This window comes from Hippocampus comes, unplaced genomic scaffold (assembly GCF_001891065.2).
Source record: "Hippocampus comes isolate QL1 unplaced genomic scaffold, H_comes_QL1_v1.1 scaffold107, whole genome shotgun sequence".
NCBI lineage: Eukaryota > Metazoa > Chordata > Actinopteri > Syngnathiformes > Syngnathidae > Hippocampus > Hippocampus comes.
The window spans coordinates 946,321-967,323 of NW_017804846.1; the positions used below are offsets into that span (position 1 = coordinate 946,321).

General features: G+C 40.8%; 1 protein-coding gene across 5 annotated transcripts in view; it reads left to right on the forward strand.

The window, feature by feature from the left end:
* The window catches only part of daam2 (dishevelled associated activator of morphogenesis 2), a 94,989-nt gene that overhangs the window by 35,708 nt on the left and 38,278 nt on the right, over positions 1 to 21,003 (forward strand). For all 5 annotated transcript variants that reach the window (XM_019876464.1, XM_019876488.1, XM_019876482.1 and 2 more), the window contains exons 2-4: positions 3,815 to 4,090; positions 14,065 to 14,154; positions 20,615 to 20,689. In XM_019876464.1, coding sequence (XP_019732023.1) covers positions 3,923 to 4,090; positions 14,065 to 14,154; positions 20,615 to 20,689 — 333 coding nt within the window. In that variant the 5' untranslated portion in view covers positions 3,815 to 3,922. The remainder of the gene's footprint in view (positions 1 to 3,814; positions 4,091 to 14,064; positions 14,155 to 20,614; positions 20,690 to 21,003) is intronic.

Below are 21,003 nucleotides of genomic sequence, written 5' to 3' on the forward strand. Positions count from 1 at the left end.
CACAAGGTGACAGTCATGGTTTGGGAGCAGATGTTTTTCTTTAGTTCTGATTTGTACCAACCTTTTCACTGCCATTGAGATGACGGTCTCTTGGTATACAGCATGACAGTTGCTGTCCTGCCAATAATTAGTTTTACTTTCACCCACTGGGCTAACCAAGCTCATTTTAATCTTTTTAAGATGGCCACATAAGAGTTGCAAGGAAAAAAAAACAACTGTGAACCCTCTGTAATTTTTTGAATTTCCGCATGTATTGACCCTACAATATGATCTGAACGCTATGCTATTCACAGCAATAGACAAACAGTATGCTTTAGGGTTGTGCGATGTGGACAAAATGTTAAATGACCAGGTTTACTTGACTGATGTCTCAGTCTGAGCACTTGGATCATCATGTAAAAGGAGTATGTAGATAAGAGATGCGGATAAGAAACAAAAAAGCTGTACGTAGATGTTATTTTCGCTCTGTGTGCTAACTGTAGGTAAGGTTAACAAAAAGAAATAAATGCTTCTTAAGAATACCACACCGATCATTCGGAACAGGTGCCCCCAGCCAGCGATGGTCGGCTCTTGTTCGTGAATTATAAGACACACTGATCGTCAACACCTTCTAACACGCCTCACGGTGCAGCTCCACTCCAACTGGCGCAGCCGGTCTCTCCACAGCGCGTGGTGGACACTATCTGTTTGCCAAATGCATATTACTAAGCAGAGGTAAAGACATGATAGGATTCCCTCAGTAGCGGCGAGGGAAGCCTAAAATCGAAGACATGGCAGTACAATATCCTTAATTTTATCGCACAAGAAAAAAATAAATAAACATTGCTTCAGGTTTGAACTATTTGTGTGGACAGGTGAAAGCAAATTGTGTGGAAGGAAAACAGTAAGAGAGACAAAAAAGGCACAGCATTCAACTATCAGAGCCAATGTATGTAGAAATCCAGGTCATTGCAAAGGGTTCACATTTTTATTTTATTTTTAATATATTTTTTCTTTGCAAAAGTATGTCACTTTGAGTCGTCACCCAAATGCACCAATGACCAAGACATCAGTGTACAGTGTTTATTATTTTACTTTATGTTAACTGTTTTGTTCAGCGCTTTGTTACAGCTGCAGCTGTTGTGAAAGCGCAATATGAATCAGGATGTATTGTATTGTAGATGCTTACTTCAATCTGATATATTTTAACAGCATATTATAATCCTATTTCTGTATGTTGGATGCTGTGTACATTCTGCTGTGTGCACTATATATTTGTCCCCAGCTTATTTTGTCTAGGCTGGAAGCAGGCCAGGAGGTCTGGTGTTGAGTGAGGACTGGCCATATAGATATGGCACAGAAAAGATATGGCGACAATCCATACACCCTTACAAAGGTGAATGCCATCGTATAGGTTGGTATGTTGTTTTTGTTTAAAAGGGGGACAGTTAATTGTAGGAAGTTGCTTTAAAAATACAAAAACAAAAAAAACTGCCTTCTGTAAAGTTGGAAATAACATCCAACCAAGAGTCACCAGTAGTTTTTGTTAAAATGGTTGTTGTTATTTGTTGGCCTACTGGTGCTCTGTATCCAGCTTTAGACCAACATGTATCGAAAGGCCTCACATTGTGTGTTTTGCCTTTGCTGCAATGAATGACAGCAAGTAGTCAACTAGGTCAGACCCTTAGAGTACCCAAACATCGTTATCTGATTTGTGGTAATTCAATTAATTTACATTCAACCGCATTAACTTATTCAATCAATGCCTGGAAATTGAAAAGCAAAAATCTCATTATAGATTGAAACGATAAGCAATGAAGAGGAGGCTTGTTATTGTGTTAATTTTGTCTTGAAAGACAAATTTTTGTTTTTGACTGTTGGGACTCAACAATCGATGAAAGCCACAGTCTAGTTCACCAAAGGTATAAATACTCCAGAATGGAGGCTGTCAGGACCTGAACACCTTTTCCAACATCAACATTCACAGGACATGGAACTCTACTGCAATGACTATGAAACGCTCACCACCTTTGATGATGATCGTAGAGAAAAATGGAAGGAAATGTGTCTGAAAGGAAGCAACCCACGAGTGACGTGTTCTCCAAATGAAGGGGAAAAAGCAGTTTATTTACAGCAGTGCCTACACAAGGTACATGCAAGGAAGCAGAAAAAGCAAATGAGCAATGTTAAAAGGCTGCATTTCAAATGTCTTTTTTCTTTTCTCTCTATCACTCTTTTAAGCTCATGTTGAAGGCCTAGCGCGTTCATAAAAAATTTACCACCCGGCTATTTTTAGTCAACGAAATGAGAACGCCTCTGCTCAGTGAATATGTTAGTGAGTGAGAGGAATGGCAAGGAGGAATTTATGTAATACCATTTCTTGCCACAGATTCAAGTAAAACTTTACGTGCGCATAAACGATCAAATATATGTATCAAATGTGACAGCAATATTAAAATTTTACTTGAAGAAAAATATTTCTTGTTATTGTTTCAAACCGGACCGGCAACTGTCTTTCAGTTTGAACCTATGCTCCCAAGTAGAACCTCTTGGTCAAACATTCCTGCTAGATTTCTTTTTAATACCGTTACATAACAGGCCCTTCTGCCACCAAATGGCGGTAAACTGTCACCGTTTGTGAAATGCAGTGGGTGTAATGTGTGGTTGTGTGTGTGAGTTCTGAAAGGCCGTAATATAGTGTAAAGTGTGCATTATTTCTTTTCAGTGACCACCCATATCCCTTTTGTAGCGCTGAGGAAATCCTCTCGGGTTGATGTCTCCGATTCATTGCTTAACTCATAGCGTTGCCATCCACGACTGCACACACACACACACACACACACACACACTGTCTGCGCCATTGAAAAGTGAAAGGGCACTATTAGGGCAGCTCAGTGTGCGAACAACGGCTCATAGACACACTGCCGAGGCGCGATTGTACCTCACAGACAAGAGGTCTCTTTGTTGAATTGTAACTGAAAGCTGCGCATTTCAACCAGGTCCCTCACTGTCTCTGTCGCACTGATCTTTGTCCATCTTGGATAAACAAAAGAAAACAAAATATATTTGTAAGGCTGCAGTTAGCTTGCACTTTGCTAGCTCAGCTCAAATGAGCAGTTGGAAAGTTTTTGCTTCAAGCTTTGATTCCGTCAGTGATTACAGACTGTTGCGAATGAGGCCTTTTGATGTTTACATGGGAAGTGCCAAACACAGCGTTTTTGAGAAAGGGGAAAAAAATGCAAACACAATCATTTGCATTATTCTCTTCGTGTTCTCTATATATACAACTTACAAAGACAACTTGTAATGACAACTTACAATAAGTATTACTGTATATAGGAATATGGATGTAGAAATATCAATATTTCTTACCGGTTATATTCATACAGTACTATAATGATGTTTATATAAGGTTATAGTCATATACAGTAGAGTTATAAGGAAGGTGGTAGGAGTAACATCTTCCCAGTCCTTTTCGAAATGCAACTTCATTCATTCAAAATGCTTGACCACCGTATTATATGCATGCCAGATCAGTAGTTGGCAATGCCACTTGCTAAAGAAAGACTTGACCCATACACACCAACTCCTCGACTTCCCAGGTCTTGTTTGAAACACTTTTGAATCCCTTTGTCAAATACGTATGGGCTAATAATGGTCTGTATGAGTGAGTAATAACTGAAACAGTATGATTCTGTTGCGGTTTGCTATATCGTGATCAATGACATGATCAGATGAAACGTGCTTGTGTATTTTATGTGTGTTATGCAATTACAAATCAGTCTCTTCATTTTGTAGGTCCCATTTTGAATTGTTTCTCTCTTCTTTCTTTCAGATCATGCCCCCTAGATAGCAGCCTTGCCCTCTTCATCCCCCCCCTTGGTCCCTTCCTAAACATTTTGGCTTCAACTCCACCATCGCCACGTGTGCTACTGCAACCACCATGCCCCCTAGGAAGAGGACAAGGGCGGGCCTGGGGTTCCTGTGCTGCTTCGGCAGCAGTGAGCCCCCGGAGATCAACCTAAAGGACAGTGTGCCCTTACAGCTACTGGAATTCAGTGCCCCCATGCCGCCTGCTGAGGAGCTGCATGCTCGCTTCTCTGAGCTGGTGGTAAGTGTCTACCTACATATTTTAGTACTATTAGTACAAATCCTACTTCTATATTTTCGGAGGAGTAGTTTTGACATCATGTTTCCGGCCCGAAACATCTTAACCAGGGGTGCTAATAATTCTGGAGGGCACTGTATGTATATTATTGGATATACAATGGTTAGCAGCATGTGGCTCATTATCCCGGTTTAAGAAATAAATAGATTTAAGGGCAGTGTGGTCTTGATGTTAAGATAAAGCTACATCACATTTCCCCCATTTCACGAATAGGGAAGCTCATCCTCTCTTCTATATAAATCCCACACAGCATGGCCAACATCCCATCTTGAGTCCATATGAAGTTTAATGGTAGATGCCAGCCTTTTTACATGCCAGCCTTAATGAGTGTGCTGAGGGATCAGAACATAGCTGAAAGTGTTGAAGTCTGCTGTTGATGTTCGCTACAATGTAACCTGGCTTGGGAGAAACAAGTGCTTATGCTCTCCTTTGTTACGTTTGGTATCCTCCGGTCTTTGGGTCACTTTTCTACCAACCTTCATCTTCATCTTAGCTCCTTATTTATTGTCCCACTTCAAACTATCCCCATAGGCAAATATGTTTTCAGTGTCTTGGCTATGGGAGGGTTCCTGGCATACACGTCTCTTTGTCTTGGAATATGAAACTTCACCACCAACGGGTTAGATTACTGCAGCTGTCCAGATCAATTCAGGAGAATCTGACGAAAGGTATTTTTTATTTTTTTTACATTACAAAATATTTTATTGTTATTAAGGCAGAGATTTCCAAGAAGTGATTCTTCCAAACAGTGATTCTTCCAAACAGTGATTCTCAATGCTAGTGTATTGCAGCTTTTTTACATGTTCAGGTTTTTCCCTTCTTTTTTTTTCCCTTCCTTTCCATGTCTGTTCACTCAAACTCGAAATATTTTCAAACGACAATTACATTTGACAGAGAACGGTTTTGCTAGGATGTTCAGTCTGCTCTTCATATGGGAGCACTTGACTATGTCTCAAGAACTGTGGGATCGGCTGCTTATTTTGGAGTAAATATTGTATCTTCAGCTTCCGTTGATGAGCCTGACATAAATTCCTGAGAGCAACAGCCATCAAAACAGCGGGAGCCGTACTTGATTTCAAAACCTCTTGCAACGTTGTGACCCTTGAGAGAAAAAAAAGAGGATTTGGCTTTCTCCCATCTCATTGGATCAGGTCCCTTCCACATATTGTGAATAGATTCATCTTGAGATGGTTGGATTGGGTACTTTGTTTTTCACAGGATCAGATGTTCAGTTTTCGGGGTCATGTCTGTTTTGATCTGTTTTGCTTTTGAGAAGCATCACAGCATTGGATGTAGCAGTTACAACTTATGAGTTTTATTGCAAGAGAGATGTGAGGGCGGAGAAAAATATGTTCCTGTTAGACGATCACTCACGGTGACAACTTGATTCATGTTTGCTTAGACTGGGTGACCGATATACAAAATGCTTCTACCTGACAATGGGAATCGGAATAAGTCATTGGCCACCCCCCTCCATCTGCTTTCCTGATCCAACCACCTCCAACATGCTGACATATTTGACCATGTGTCTGACAACCTGTTCAACCAAAATATAGATTGACCAGTCACAATGGTATTTGTAACACAAGAAAACATGCTTTGTATCATGGGGCGAAATGAAGACTCATAATAGCGTGTTTCCCTGGTAACAGTGGTGGGGGATTATTGCTATGAAAGACTCTCTTGAGGAGGTGAATAAGACTGAATGGAGCCTCTGGAGTGGGAGCGACAGATCTGGGCCAACTGTAGGAGTAAACCACCTCCAGAGTCCTAACATCCATCATGGAATCTTCCACTGGGTCCAGAAACGGTGCAGTGCACGCTCAGCTCACACCACCAGTGGAAGGCGAGGGCTCGAGCTGCTCTGTCAATAATATTTTAGAAAGAACTATCCCCCAAAAATAAAGAAATAAATGACAGCACATTAAAATGGGAAGACACGGCAATTTGCTTTTGTGTCAAAGAATGACACATCATTCATCTACTGACTCAGGATGATAGTTCGAATGCAAAATAATTACATTGTTGGAGGGTGAATGCACATGTTTTTAGCCTAATAAATTCCAGGCAAAGATTCTAAACTAGGAGTCATCGATTTGGTGCTCGCGGGCAACAGGTAGCCCCCACCCAAGGACCACACGAGTAGTCTGCGGGCTGTTCTAAAAATAGCTCACTGGTCATGGGACATTGTGATCCTCTAGAAATGTTGTACAAGTGATCATTTGAAAATGAACAATGGCAAAGATTAATGAAAAAAAAAGTGTTGCCTATTGATATGTATCTGTTCCCTGTATAAAAATAAACTTGAACAGTCTCTTGTCGTCAACAAATATTAATAATTAAGAATAATATTAGAAGGTAACCTTGTTATTTCAGATGTATGAAACTCGCAGCCCTTCACATTAATCAGTCACCAAATAACTCTCACTTCCAAAAATGTTGGTGACCCCTGCACTAAACACATTACAATTTGAACCATGTGAATCTTTGGAAGGAAACAAGTTGACACGATGCACAGTGACATACAAGGTTCTTTCTCTGCCTAGCTCAAGGACATGTCCGCCACATTCAGGAAACATACTGACCCCGCACTTGTCATCACTGAATGTCATTTGCCATATTTTTGGTCTGAAGGGGCTTTCAAAAACCGTAACTCTTTCGTACCAAGCTAAAATCTTATGAACTGAGCTCTTACCCCTTGCACTTTATGAATGAAAAACTATTTTAAGTGACAAAGGCAACAATCTGAGTTGAGGGTTGACACAATCCAGATTGCAGATGATGACACCCATAGTCCACAGTTTCATGAAAATGCTTCCGGTGTTTGGTCAGAATGTTCTGTTTCTAAATTGCATTTCCTCTTGCTAAGCTAATTAAAAAGAACAGCTGGACATCAGTCAACATGTTGTGATTTTTTTTTTTTTTTTTTTTTTTTTTATAAGGTGGACCCACAATCTGGATGATTCCAACTAATACAATACAATACAATACATACTGATTAATTATCCCATTGCAAAATTATCGTCCTTTGTACAGAATCTAATGGAGGGATGTAAAAATCAGGATGCTGCATATTTATGAATATTGTGTAAATTTGGGTGCTCAGTGGCTCCGTAACACGTCCTATTTCAAGTTCTCAAGCTAAATCCAAAAGACTGCCACCGCTGCTCCATGCACACTCTTCTTCTCCTTTCGGCACATCCCTATTCAGGGGTCGCCACAGCGAGTCAGTAATTTCCATCCGCCCCTGTAAACCATCCTACCAACTCGCATGGTCGTCTTGGCAAAAGTTTTACGCCGGATGCCATTCCTGACGCAACCCTCCCCATTCCTCCGGGCTTGGGACCGGCACTGGGGAACAGTGCACCCCCAGGGGAGGGCACTGCCCCCCCAGCGGCTGGGTTGCTCCATGCACACTATAATTTATTATTTTAAGACTGGCTGATTTTGAATCATCTCAATCAGGAGGACCCTTGAGAAATGTTCCACTCAACACTTGCAATGAAATGGTAAAGAGTCTGTAATTATGTCATTTATTCATTTTCTCGTCAATTCAACTTCAACCACACAAACGCGCATACACACATTCATTCATGAAGTCATGGCCGAGGCTCAAGGACCCCTCAGCAAAGGCCTTCATAATATGCGCTCCTCCGCCCCTCGTTCTCTTTCAGTAGTAGTGACTTAGGCCATGATTCAAGTTTGCCGGGGCTTAAACAATAGCAGCCAAATCCCCAATATGACGTTACCATCAAACATCATTGCTCAATTATTTCAGTTTAAAATCAATGAATCAAGTTTTAAATCAATGAATAATCCATCCATCCAACCATTTTCCGATCCGCTTATCCTCACAAGGGTCGTGGGACGTGCTGGAGCCTATCCCAGCTGTCTCCAGGCAGTAGGCGGGGGACACTCTGAACCTGTTGCCAACCAATCGCAGGGCACACAGAGACAAACAACCATCTGCACTCACATTCACACATAGGGACAATTTAGACTCTAAATTGGGAATGTGGGAGGAAGCCGCAGTACCCTGAGAAAACCCACGCAGGCTCGGGGAGAACATGCCAACTCCACCTAGGGAGGCCGGAGCTGGAATTGAACCCGGTACCTCTGCACTGTGATGTCGACGCGCCAACCACTGGACCACCGGCCCACCCATAGCAGTCTAAAGATGCGAAATATAAAATAGTTATTAAAAAAACTCGCAAATTATGTCATAAAACGCACAGGGCCAGTGCTAGTTCTGGTAGGGCCACCACAACATGGCTCAGGGGGGCCTGTCTGGTGAGGTCGACGCGCCAACCACTGGACCACCGGCCCACCCACAGCAGTCTAAAGTTGCGAAATATAAAATAGCTATTAAAAAAAACTCGCAAATTATATCATAAAACGTACAGGGCCAGTGCTAGTTCTGGTAGGGCCACCACAACGTGGCTCAGGGTGGCCTGACTGACAGATGAGCTGTCTGAAACCAAACCAAATAACAAATAAGGCATCAGATTGACTCTGCCAATCATACTATTGCGTACCCTCAAAATCGCTTTACATTGTTCTGCCCTTGTTTTGTTTCCTTTAACTGTTTGACTTCTATAAGTGAGCGCCTCATTCTTTCTTGTTATATTTTTGTAGTGTTGGAGAGTTTTGATCCAAACAGACATGGCATTGGTCCAGCTTTCTCCTGTCACGTTATGTAAACTGTCTGATAAGGAAACTGGATCCACTATATTTAGTTTTCAATCAGCGGGACGTGATTGATATAAGCAGTGGCTTATTTCATGTATGGCCTTAGTCCAGCACACTTTCCTTTTGTCCTTTCTTCCAACATGCATTTCCAGTTGCTTGTCTGGCTTTTCAACTCCAAAGCTTTAACTCATCGTTTTAATGTTAGTAAAATAAGTGAAACCATATTGACTAAGTGGTCAAGCCCTGCTTGGACTGTTTCAAAGATGCATGAGGCGAGCACTGACGAGATGTTAGAGGATTCAAAGAAAGACCGGATACTTGGTCTCTTCTTTGAGGCGCTACAAGACGTAAGCTTCGTGTGCTTGCAAAGTCTAAGATATTTTGTATAATAAATTTACACATGTCTCATAATATATACATGTGTTTTTAAAGTTACATTTGCGTAGTTTAACTTTAAAGCAAGGTCTTAGATGTAGAATTAAATAATTAATTTCCAGCAGTGACAACTTCCTGTAATTTTCCCCTGAAGCCTAATATGACCTCCTTTTATCTGCCCTGTTTTTTTTTTAGTTTTTTTTATTTTTTATTTTTATCGGGCTTCCTGTCTTGCGCAGGATGGCTGCAGGGCCTACTGTAATTCGTCCATGGTACCCAGTGTAAAACTTGATTCAACCCACCTTTTAAATAATGGTTAATAGAGGCTCCCTCCCAGCAGGATGTCATTCTTGGACCACACAATTCCTGTTTAGGTGGAGTCTGACACCTTCAAAGTTGGTGGTCCCACAATAATAAAACCACTCCCTTTTACATCCCGCATTCACACTCAGTCATCCTCCTCTTTTCCTGTCGACATATTTTTTCAGACATTTTATGTACTTTGTCACCTTCAGCATTTCCACCACAGTTAACACCTCTCGACTCCCACGTTTTGTCTCTGTGGCCTCCATTATCATGAGGTTTAGTTGATTAAAAAAAAAGAGAGAGAGAGAGAGAGAGAGACAGAGAGAGAGAGAGAGAGAGAGAGAGAGAGAGAGAGAGACTTAATATTATTTAGCATAGTTTTACTTCCCAAGTTTCCCTGCATTTTACAGGGATCCTTATGCTCTTCTCTTCTGCGATGTGCAGTTGATGAATCTTTCATAAACATATCCAGCAGACATGCATCGTCTCCTTGCCGTCATTTTTGTGTCGTTTTATATATATATATATAGATAGATAGATAGATAGATAGATATATTATAGGATTAGCCTTGATATGTTCATGTTAAGGTGGCCGACTGGTTAGCACGTCTGCCTCACGGGACAGAGGTCTTGTGTTCAATTTTGGCTTCCGGCCATCCTGTGTGCAGTTTTATGTCTAAACACACACACACACACACACACACACACACACACACTTGTATATGGTACTCTGGTTTCCTCCGACAAAACATGCATGGTAGGTTGACCCAGCACTCCAAATTGTTCCTAGCTGTAATTGTGAGCAACCAGTTCAGGGTGTACCCCACCTACTGCCCATAGATAAGCTCTAGGATGCCTGTGACCCTCATAAGGATAAGCGGCTTGGATAATGCATGGATGGATCGATGCATGTTCATGTTAATAATCCTCAATGGCTTTACTGTGCATTATACAGCATCACTACTTGGCTGTAATCATGCATGACCGTTGAATACTGATTTTAATAATAATAATGCATCCGTTTATTATAACGCTTTTTGGGGGGGTGGAGCACTGAAAGACGCCTCACAGTTTTAGTTACCGGTATGTAATGAAAATGTCTGTTTTTTTTTTCTTTTTTGCTTCATTGTCATCACTTGTCAAATATTCTTGTCTAGGGTGTAGCGGTTATACAGTGCATGAGTCTTGTTTCACCCCACATTAGTAATGTCCGCCTATTCTAACACCAGTGACCTTAATATTACGCCTGTTCACGTCTCAGCCACGAGCCCCCGTGTGCTCTCTGGACTTTGCCGCCACTGACTCAATTCTTTTTTTCATTTTGTCTCAGTATTCATTATAATTCAGCACATTTGAGAGGCCGACTGGCATTGTGAAACAGGAAATTGAATGATCTGGCCTGTCCGTCAGTCTGCTGCACATATGGTACACCGTGACACCCGTTTTAATTTGTAACATTACCGTACTCGATAGGCTGTTTGAAAATATGAAAGAAGGTCTCAGTAGCCTAAGGTATGTATTTTCCCCTTTTGAGCAACAGGTGTAACAATATTAGTTTTGGTTTATATGAATTCCCAACTGGAGTATGTTAGCGGAGATGTACGGGGGCACGGTTTTTGCACAGCCAAGGTGGAATGTGATTTGGTTTGTTTGGAATTTGGTGTGTTTAAGGATTGAATGTTTTAGGGTATTATTATAAGGTCGTAAGGCAAGGTCATGTGATAGGAACATAGGGACACGTTTTGAACATGAAGTGAGGTGGAGGTAGAAGAAAAGGATGGACTAATGCATAACGGGGAAAAAGAAAAATCTTTTGTGACCAAAGATTCCTCCACCCACCCAATTTCCACATCATCTCTGCTCTACGTTCTCGCGTTTAGATGAAATCCAACACAACTTGTGTGCGTATCCTCTAGTAATAGCATTCTGTAACGGTAGAGTGTCAACAAAATGTTTACAGTGACATCAAAATGGAGCATTTCATTTCTTGTCTTTATCCATTTTTTCATGGTTTGATAGCGAGAAACGTGAGAATGAAGTAATATTCTTAACGTACTGAAAAATGTGATTGCTGTTTAGAGGATTCATTAGCCCTGAAGGCTTGCCCTGCTGCTCCCCTTCTTTTTTTTCTTCTCTTGCTACTCTGCAATTTAAGCCACTCAGTCATTTAAGTGTTACGTAAAACCCTAAAGTAAACATAAACATCCCATAAACTGTAGAATCCTGCATTCCGTACACCCTTCTTTCATAATACCGTATCTTTTCCATTTCGGACATTCAATTGAGAGGCAGAGTGCTGGGCAGAGTGAAGTAGCCGGAGATCCACTGTTGGGCTCTATTCCCATCTGGTTCGAATCCAAGGGTCTTATTCTCAGAGATTTCCCCAGAAGCTCTCAGTATCAGGTCTTCTAATTAGGTGCAGCTTGGACAGCAGGGCTTTGACCCAATGAAAAGGCGAGAGGCCTGCCTGCATAGTAGGGCTGTCACAAACAAATTTCTGTTGAATCGATTATCTTATCGATTATTTCATCAATTAATCGAATTCGACACTCTCTTCAGCAAACACCCTCCCCTGCGCACGCAAGTACTGCCCACTTGGCAATTTTATAAATTTTTTTTTCAGTAAAATGTTTGTCACTGATAAGCACACATCTATAAATAACACTTAATTCTGCCAAGCTGATGATTATACACTGTTCTCACTTAAAAGTAAACAAGATTTTCCTCGGAATTTTCATATAAGCCAAGCTGTTGCGCTCTCTCTCTGGCCAGGTCAAGTGCCTCTGCTCCGATGGACCGCAGTGGATGCGAGGACTTAAAAAAACATTTAGAAACCCATTAAAAAAAAAATGCAATAAAATACAATTAAAGATCCGGTCGCTACTGTCACGCTCTTTTATTTTTCATTCACAGTTCCCACAATAATCACATTACTTTACACTCGCACTCTTCACTGCTCAGCGCCTAGCGATGAGGGATAGACAGGAAGCTATGGTAAGCTAATTAAAGCTTTAACATGTACTGAACGGTCACGACAATTCAGTGGAATATGCTTGGCCCCCCGTAAAATAGTGTTGGGGCGTAGTGACGAAGATTACGTTTGTTCAGTGTTAAAATACCATTTAAAGCTGTGTTATGCTACCTCAAGCAGCCACCAAAGCAGCCACTTGCTCATCATCACGCACGTCACATTCCCATGTTGAAGGCGCCGAGCTCTGCCACCTCCGCTTTGCAGCAGTAGATAAAACCATATTTTTCCCCCCTTTCAGTCTAAAGCGATCACAAATACTTCATCTTCATAAAAATAGGTTGCTGGAAGAGAGCGTCTGCAGCTACAAATATCCATACCAAAACACAAAAGTGGCCAATTGTTGCTTCCAGGTGCCTCAAATATGTTTTATAAAATTATGAAAAACAGTTTTGAGGCATCAGTTTTTTGTTTCAACCAATAACCGAGTTGGTTCACTTTTTTTCCCAGCCCTACTTCAGAGATAAGCTAACTTCTCAGACTTGATTCCTTAGTCGGAGCATGTGGGGAGTCGTTTGTGGTTTAAATTAAAATCAGTAAATATTGAGGGAAGGGAGGATCTGTACTTTGACTCGATTGTAGCAGGCAATCTTCGGGTTAGAGTCACAGTTGATAAGTGAAATAATGCCATTGGGATGAAAAAGGCTTAGACCTATGATTCTAAAGCTCCTTTGTGGTTTCAGTCTGTATAACATGTCCTTCAAGTTCACCCCATTCAGGTTTTCCTTTTTATGTTCTTCAAAACTCACGATAATTAGTTCTGGTATTGAAAGCACTGGATGAAAGATGATGTCACTCTTGAACGTGTCAGGCTTGCAATGTGCACCTCACCCACCCCCCATCCAGCTCAATGGATTAAAAAAAAAAACCAAAACTTGTGAAGCTACTGGTTTGGCTTCAACGGGCCCCCCACCCTGGCACTGTTGGCCATTTTTACTCTTGGAGGGGGAGCTTGGGGTCGCGGTACTTCTGGTTGACGTCATGGTGCCAAGACCATTATGATGAGATTAGTTTCAAGCTTGAGCACAAAGCCCTTCTTCTAAAGCGTCTCATCATATCCTCTGTGTTTTTGTTGTCCAGCAGTTTTATTTTATTCATTGCATTCTACTTTGTCCATTAAAGCATTTGGGGGTGGGGGGTTAGCTACGTACCCCCTCTCAAAACTTTACTTTTCCTCTCTGGCAAGCATGAACTCATTTCCTGGGTTCATATGCATTTCAAAAGGAGCAGGAGGCTCCTTGTACATGGCAAAGGAATTGAGCAGAGCAACAGAGTGAAAGTAAATAGTCTTCTGTGGACTGGGGAGGATTGGACACTCAAATGCCACCCTGCGAATTTGGTGCCCACCGCTATTGCTAAATTGAATAATCGGTTAGCTGATTTGAATGCTTGTTTCTCATCATTGAGTGAGTGCATTTACTCTATAAGTGGATTTACCAGAATTGTATCAATAACAAGTTGCCATACATGCTATAAGTTTGTACAATGGTTCAACACATGAATGTTTCCCTTCTTGCAGGACGAGTTGGATTTGACTGATAAGAATCGGGAGGCCATGTTCGCTTTGCCAGATGAGAAGAAATGGCAGATCTATTGCAGTAAAAAGAAGGTAAGTTCAATGACCTTTCTTGTCTCGAATCTCTGGCTGTCCCTCTGTAGACTGACGGGCCTACTCCCACAATGCCTCTCTGTTAGTGATGAATGTTATTGAAGGGCAGCTTTCACTCGAGCCAGTTTTAAATCAGCTCAGCGACACAGTCAGGCCCAAATTCAACTTCTCATTTCTGCTTTGGCATAAACATTGTCGCTCTATGACGTCCACAAGCAAGTACTTAACGCACAAGATTTCCCATCTTGTAAATATTGTACGTGGAAAACATTAGGTACACGAGTGCATGTCCTATCTCAGATATGCTGCTCTAACATAGTCAACATACCACAAGCACCACTTGAAAGTTCTGGTTAGCCCTCTATTTCACCCCGCTTCTTCTTGCCAAAACATTTCCCATTTGCTTAATATCCCCTTCCCAAAAACTCCAGCCTCACTTTGTGGTCAAAGTTTCAGCAGGAAATGACATTGCGCTTGAAAAAAAGTAATTCATCTCCTCATTTTCTCTCAAGAGCAAATTGAATTGATTGATCTTAAACCCTCCCTTGTGCCTCTTTTGGTCATTTAGCAAAGGTTTTTGTCTCGGAAGTAGAAAGGCGATCAATCCCCTCCTTCCTCCATCTAAAGCTTGAAGGCTTAGCTGATCTGATGGGGAAAGAGTAAACACATGATAGTTTGTGGGTGGGTAGGTGCAGGGCAGCGTTGAGTTACTAACACGAAGAAACCCATTTGTGGCCTGTTCAGGTCTCGTGGTGGAGGTTGCATGGAATTTGTTGCATTAATCATTTAGTAGGCACACAATTTCTTGGCAAACATGCATTTTTTAATTCATTATTATTAGTTTCTAAATATATTCTGACGTTATGGAACAAAATAGCGCACGTCACATAAAGTTTGGGTGCTGGGAGGACCAACATTTCTAATGTAGGTCACGAGCAAAAAACGTTTCCTACCCGCTGGTTACAAGAGATGTTGGGGCAAGAATGCACAGAATATTACACTAAATGGCACAGTGTTTTTTTTTTTCCCCCACTGCAAAACTCACAAATTCAGTAGTACTGCAGTAATTCAGTTCTCTGAAACAACTACACACATCTACAATAAATGCTTTGAATTAAAACAATTTCCATAATTTACAGAGTTTCCTCTGTTAAGGCTAAAGGTGAACCCCCCAAAAAAACAACTGTGTGTCCAGGTCAGAAAGCAAAGAGCCAATGCGGGGTTGCCCATGTCAGAAAGCTGGAAGAAGAGTTGAACAAATACTTCATTCATTGATGGTAGCAATATTGGATAATACCTCACTTTGTCTGTATGTGCTCATGCAGCCAGGAGTCAGTGTATGCTGCCTGCAAAGTTTCACAAATTTGTTGAGTACTGCAAATTTATAGGTTGTTTCGCCAAGCAGACAACACAGTAGTGCCCTGTCTTCTGTGGAATTACAGCATGTTGGTGATTTGAACATCGAGCCCGTAAAATGTTGCTCTGTGGTTCCTGTCCGGGACAAACACTAGTCCCCTTGTTTTCCTCTGCTTTGCGACCTTGTCTCTTGTTGTGGTTGAATAACACAGTGACCGATGGATTTTTTTTTTTTTTTCCACCTGCAAAGCAAACTACTAGCTAATGTAGCTACCCCTGAAGGAATGCCAGTTGTGTTTCGCTGCCATCAAGTTAAAAAACATTTGTTCCAAAACTGGACATTTATATTTTTTTAATAGGAACACACCAAATAAAGTTTTTTTTTGTGGCTTCATCGAACAATTTAGGACCTAACATTATTTTGCATTCACGTTCATAATTCACGGGAGCTTGACTTTTCAATGGTTTCCCAAAGTGTAGCAGTGAAGTCATAAATCTTTCAATATAGCATTAGCATGTTTCTCAAGATCGATAATTCTCGAAGTTCTTGCACAGAAATACAGATTATCTCCTTTTAACTGTATAACATGAAAACAAGAAGGCAGTCTTGATATAACAAACATGACAAGGTATAATATGACAAATAGTTGCAGTGCATAAAGACTTCAAGAAATATTTAACCGACACATAATGTCAGTATAAGAAGAAGTTAATACGAATCAAGTTTAAAAATAAATCACTCTATATGAACCTTGATAACATTTGGCGACACATACAATGATGCTGTAATAATAATAATAATAATCATAATAATAATAATAATAATAATACATTTTATTTGTGGGCTGCAGTCTTACCGCTTTCAGTGTTGGTCCACTTAGCTGGCCTAGCTCCCATTCTTTATATCTTTAAACAGCATTGTGAGACTGTTTGCTGTTTTGGAATCAGTGTTCCAAAACATCTTCCATATACGAACACACAAATGAAACATTTTAATGCTTGTTAATTTGAGCCACTGTGAGCTATACTTACAGTAAGTCGAGTGTGATGTCACATTGATTGTTGCCTTGTCGCACATGAGAGACATCTTTTTCTTATTTTCTTAAAATAATAGTTGAATTTGGGCCTGTACAACTTTCTGTTCTGATGTGTAATAAAATAGTGATACAAGCAAACATCCATTTGTTATTATAACAAACATGACTCATTACTCTTTGCCAAGGTACTACTGCCCCTGCTTGAAACATTAGAGTAAGCCCTGATCAGTAAAATATCTTATAGCATTTCAATCACTAAAATATCAATGTCAAAGATGATTACTCACACAATTAGATACTTCCCCTTTTTTGAAACTATACATGGTATAATTGATTCCGGAGTTCAGTGCTCAACCTGCTGCGAACAAATATTATTCCTTCATCTGATACTTTCTGCGCTCTTTTAGTGATTCTTGTAATCAGTCGTGTAAATTAGCCAAAATATGGACTCTGTGTACCATGACTAACTACTATAGAACATCTTGTCAAGGCACACACACACACACACACACACACACACACACACACACACACACACACACACGGCGTGGCGATTGTTAAAATAAAACCAATATGGGACAATGTCATTGCGGTCTGTGGGACCGGATGATCTACAACACTGTTTAGTTTTTTTAACTCATGACTGCTTGTATTGCACTTGCGCGTAGCTTACCAGTAAGTAGGTTCTCAATGCCACTTGGCTGTTGCTGTCAAAGACGGACAGATTGGGCTGGCTGGCCTGTAACAACAGAATGATGACTTACGGACTTACATGCCCACCACTGGGTATACGTGTGTGCTGTGAAACACAACGGGAATGTTTCTGCCTCATTCCTGATAGTAAGTGTATGCGGGAGTATTTTGGGTTGATTCATTTGCATCCACAATCCAGGAGCCCCTGTGTATAAATAATTGTTCCTGAGAATCATTCCGTGCTTGGAGCCAAACAGCATTATGCAATTCTCATTATCAGTGCTGTTTCATAATATGTAACTATTAAGACTTATCTTTTTATATTTAAATATATATATATATATATATATATATATATATATGTGTGTGTGTGTGTGTGTGTATCCCCGCGACCCTAGTGAGGATCAAGCGGTTCATTTCCCACATGCATGCTATACCTCTCTATTAGTGTGAACCCAGTCAAAGACGTGCGTGAGACTGCGCTTATGATTATACTTTTGGGATGCTGGTAACTTGTAAGAAATGATGAGTGTTACATAGTTTCCAAGAACTCAATATCCTGTCAATTTCCTCTCTTTTTAGGTTAGGTTTTTATGTCCTAGCTCTTGTAGATAAATATCCCCCATCAAGATTTTGACTGATGTGAATGTTGGCGAGGACAAATTTTCCTCAATGCCTGTCAGGAACATATTATAGTGGCAGATGGAGCAGAGAATTTGCAAAATTTTATCCTGAAATGCCTCAATGTATTACCAAAGTGCTGTTGTAAGCTGCCTGCTTGTGACCACGACACGCAAAGTTTAGAATACAATATTTTGAGATCCAAGATATTTTGGACAATTCTTTGCTCCTTACCTCATGTGAACAGTTTAGGGAAGAGGTCCTTTCCTGTTTCAGCATAACTATGGCTCCATGTACAAAGCAAGGTCCACAAAGGCATGGTAGAATTAGTTATGTGTGGAAAAACATGGATGCTTCACCTCAGCACCTTTTCATCAGCGATTAGGCAGAGAGCAGTTTCAACACATCAAAGTCTGCATTCGCTAAAAGAGACATATTGTGAACCCCCCCCCCCACGATGAAAACAATTGACAGGTGTCTAATAAGACAGGAATGCCATTCTTTGGTTTGGATAGGCATTTCTGTCTCTTGCAAATGGAGAGTGTGGCTGTTGTTACCATGACAACAGGGATCAGTGCTAGGAAGGAACGTCTGCTCAGCACTTGTGTCACGATTTTCTCCCAGTGATTGTTCAAAACAACAACAAGAAGCAACAAAAATGTTTTTTGTGTTTTTATTGAACAATTTTGGAGACTGTGTGACTCCTCAAAGATGAACTTGTTGTGTTTATGTAATAATACGATAAGATGGTTCAACATTTATTTGGTTTCACCGTCATAACGGTCCTCTGAGGGAAGCCATAATTGCGACAAAAATGAGTTTGACGCGCATGCTCGAACAGGGAGATGCTCACCCTGCAACTGAATGGTGCGTGCCCAAAGCCACCACTGGCTGAGTTAACCATACGGGCCTATGTTGTAATTCACTCCAGAGCTACATATATGATTTGTGGAAATGAAAGAAATAAATTAAAATTTAAATAAAACAACAGGAATCCATCCATCGATCCATCCTAATTTGACTATGGAACACAGACAAAAGGCCACAACCCCTGTTTAGAAGTTGGCAACTTGGCAAACAATGGATGGTAAGCAAGACCATCCTCGCTTCATTCAACACCTTGGAGTTGTGACGCATCTAACTTTTGAAGCAGTATCATGCAATGCCCCTATGTCAATTGTATTTGGTCTTAGGCTTTAGTGTACACTAACAACAACGATAATAATAATAATAACAACAGCAAGAATACACACACACACACACACACACACACACACACACACACACGCCCTTTTCTCTTCTTCTTACCCTACATGCCTCATGGTCGACTTGGGAGCAGTCCACGGTTAACCAGGCGATCGCGGTTGACTGGTTGGGCACTCCTGCTCTATAACACATAATGTTTTGAACACAATATTCCATAAATTATAGCACTTAGTCTTGATACTGGAACTGCGTGAGTAAATTGCATAAAATTAAATTAAGACCTTTCAGGCAAGACCAAGGCCGCTGCGTTGTTAATCTCAACTTTAGGATCTGTCTGGCAATGCGTGCGGAGCACGTCAGCAGTTTGAATGGCGTCTATTGTATTTGAACAATTTACACAGAATTTCAGATACAAAAACTTGGCAGAGTGAAGTGCAGATCAGAATGGTAGAGATGATATCACTCTGGATTGTGTGAATGTATTTCACAAAGCAGTAGCTTTGCTGCTTCTGTAGTCAACAACGGGGAGTTGTGCGCATCATGCAGAGAAGAGTAACAGAACAGTTGAACTCTACATTGCTGCTGCAGCAATGCTCACACACAGGGTGCATGAAAAACAATCATTACGATGCCAATGCATTAGTTGTAAAAAAAAAACAAAAAACATAATGAACCTGTCAAATAAAGCCACAATATTCAGTTTACTGCCATATTTTCTTTTTTGTAGTTGCATTCATTTTGTCACACTGTATGCTCACTTTAAAAATAAATATATAGCATGAGCTATTTATTTATTTATTCATTTATTCATTCATTCATTCATTTATTCATTCCCAAGTGAGACTCAAGTGGGATTTTGGATTTCTCAGGTTTTACTGACACGAACAACAGTGTTCTCCCAATGTTACTAGCTTAGGCTAAGCAAGACCAGATGTAAATGAAGAAAAGGTCTCTGGTTTTCTCATGGCATCACAAAAGCTACAATTGGCCAGGACAAACTGATCTCATACAAAGCTGTTTGAAAAAAAATCCTTAAAACGATAATGTTTTAGCCTGACATTCTTGTGACTTAGATATCATGCTCTTGGCTGGTTCATTCATTTGTGCTTGTGCTTGCATGTGTTACATGTGTGCGCGCATCCGTGTGTGGACATACTTGCGTATGCTCATGTGTAACACTGTTATTATGATTATTACTTTTAAAACTATTCCCTCGCAAGAATAATCCATTGTCTTCTGTAAAGCAGAAAGTTTGGCAGCGTTTGACACGAGTGTCAAATAATTTGTAACTAAATTATTTTTCACAAGTCTAACCTTGTTCAAGTAGACAACACCAAAATCCTAAAAGTTACCAATGCCCAACTGATAGCAGTAAATATCTCAGTCTTAACCAGATTTGTGGGCATGTTCGGCTGTCTGGTTCTAGCACACAACAATCATCAGTCCAAGGTGGAACTTTATGCGATGATGTGATTGATTTGCCTTTTCCTTTCAGTCTGGAAATGTATAAATCAATGTTTGACTTTTATGTATTTGTCCCTGGACAGGAACAAGAGGACCCGAACAAGCTGGCTACAAGCTGGCCTGACTACTACATTGACCGAATCAACTCCATGGCTGCTGTGAGTCTGACCTCTTGTCAATAGAATTCCTAAATACATTATATTCCTGAGAAATCCAAGCTGTCCAAATGCATCTTCAGTTTGCTCCATGTCTAAGTATGGGACTAAGAGGTTACTATTTCCTTGGGGGGGGATGATGCCCCTGCCGACTGCATGACCAAATTCCATCAGTGGGACCCCAGCATTCTCCCACACTGTGATGACAAACAGGCCAGTTTTACATGCAACAGTCAGTGGGAATGGCTGTCAGAGACATGGAGAGAGGCCAAGATGGAACTGCTCATTACTTCGAGCCGGGTTTTTTGGGGTGTGTG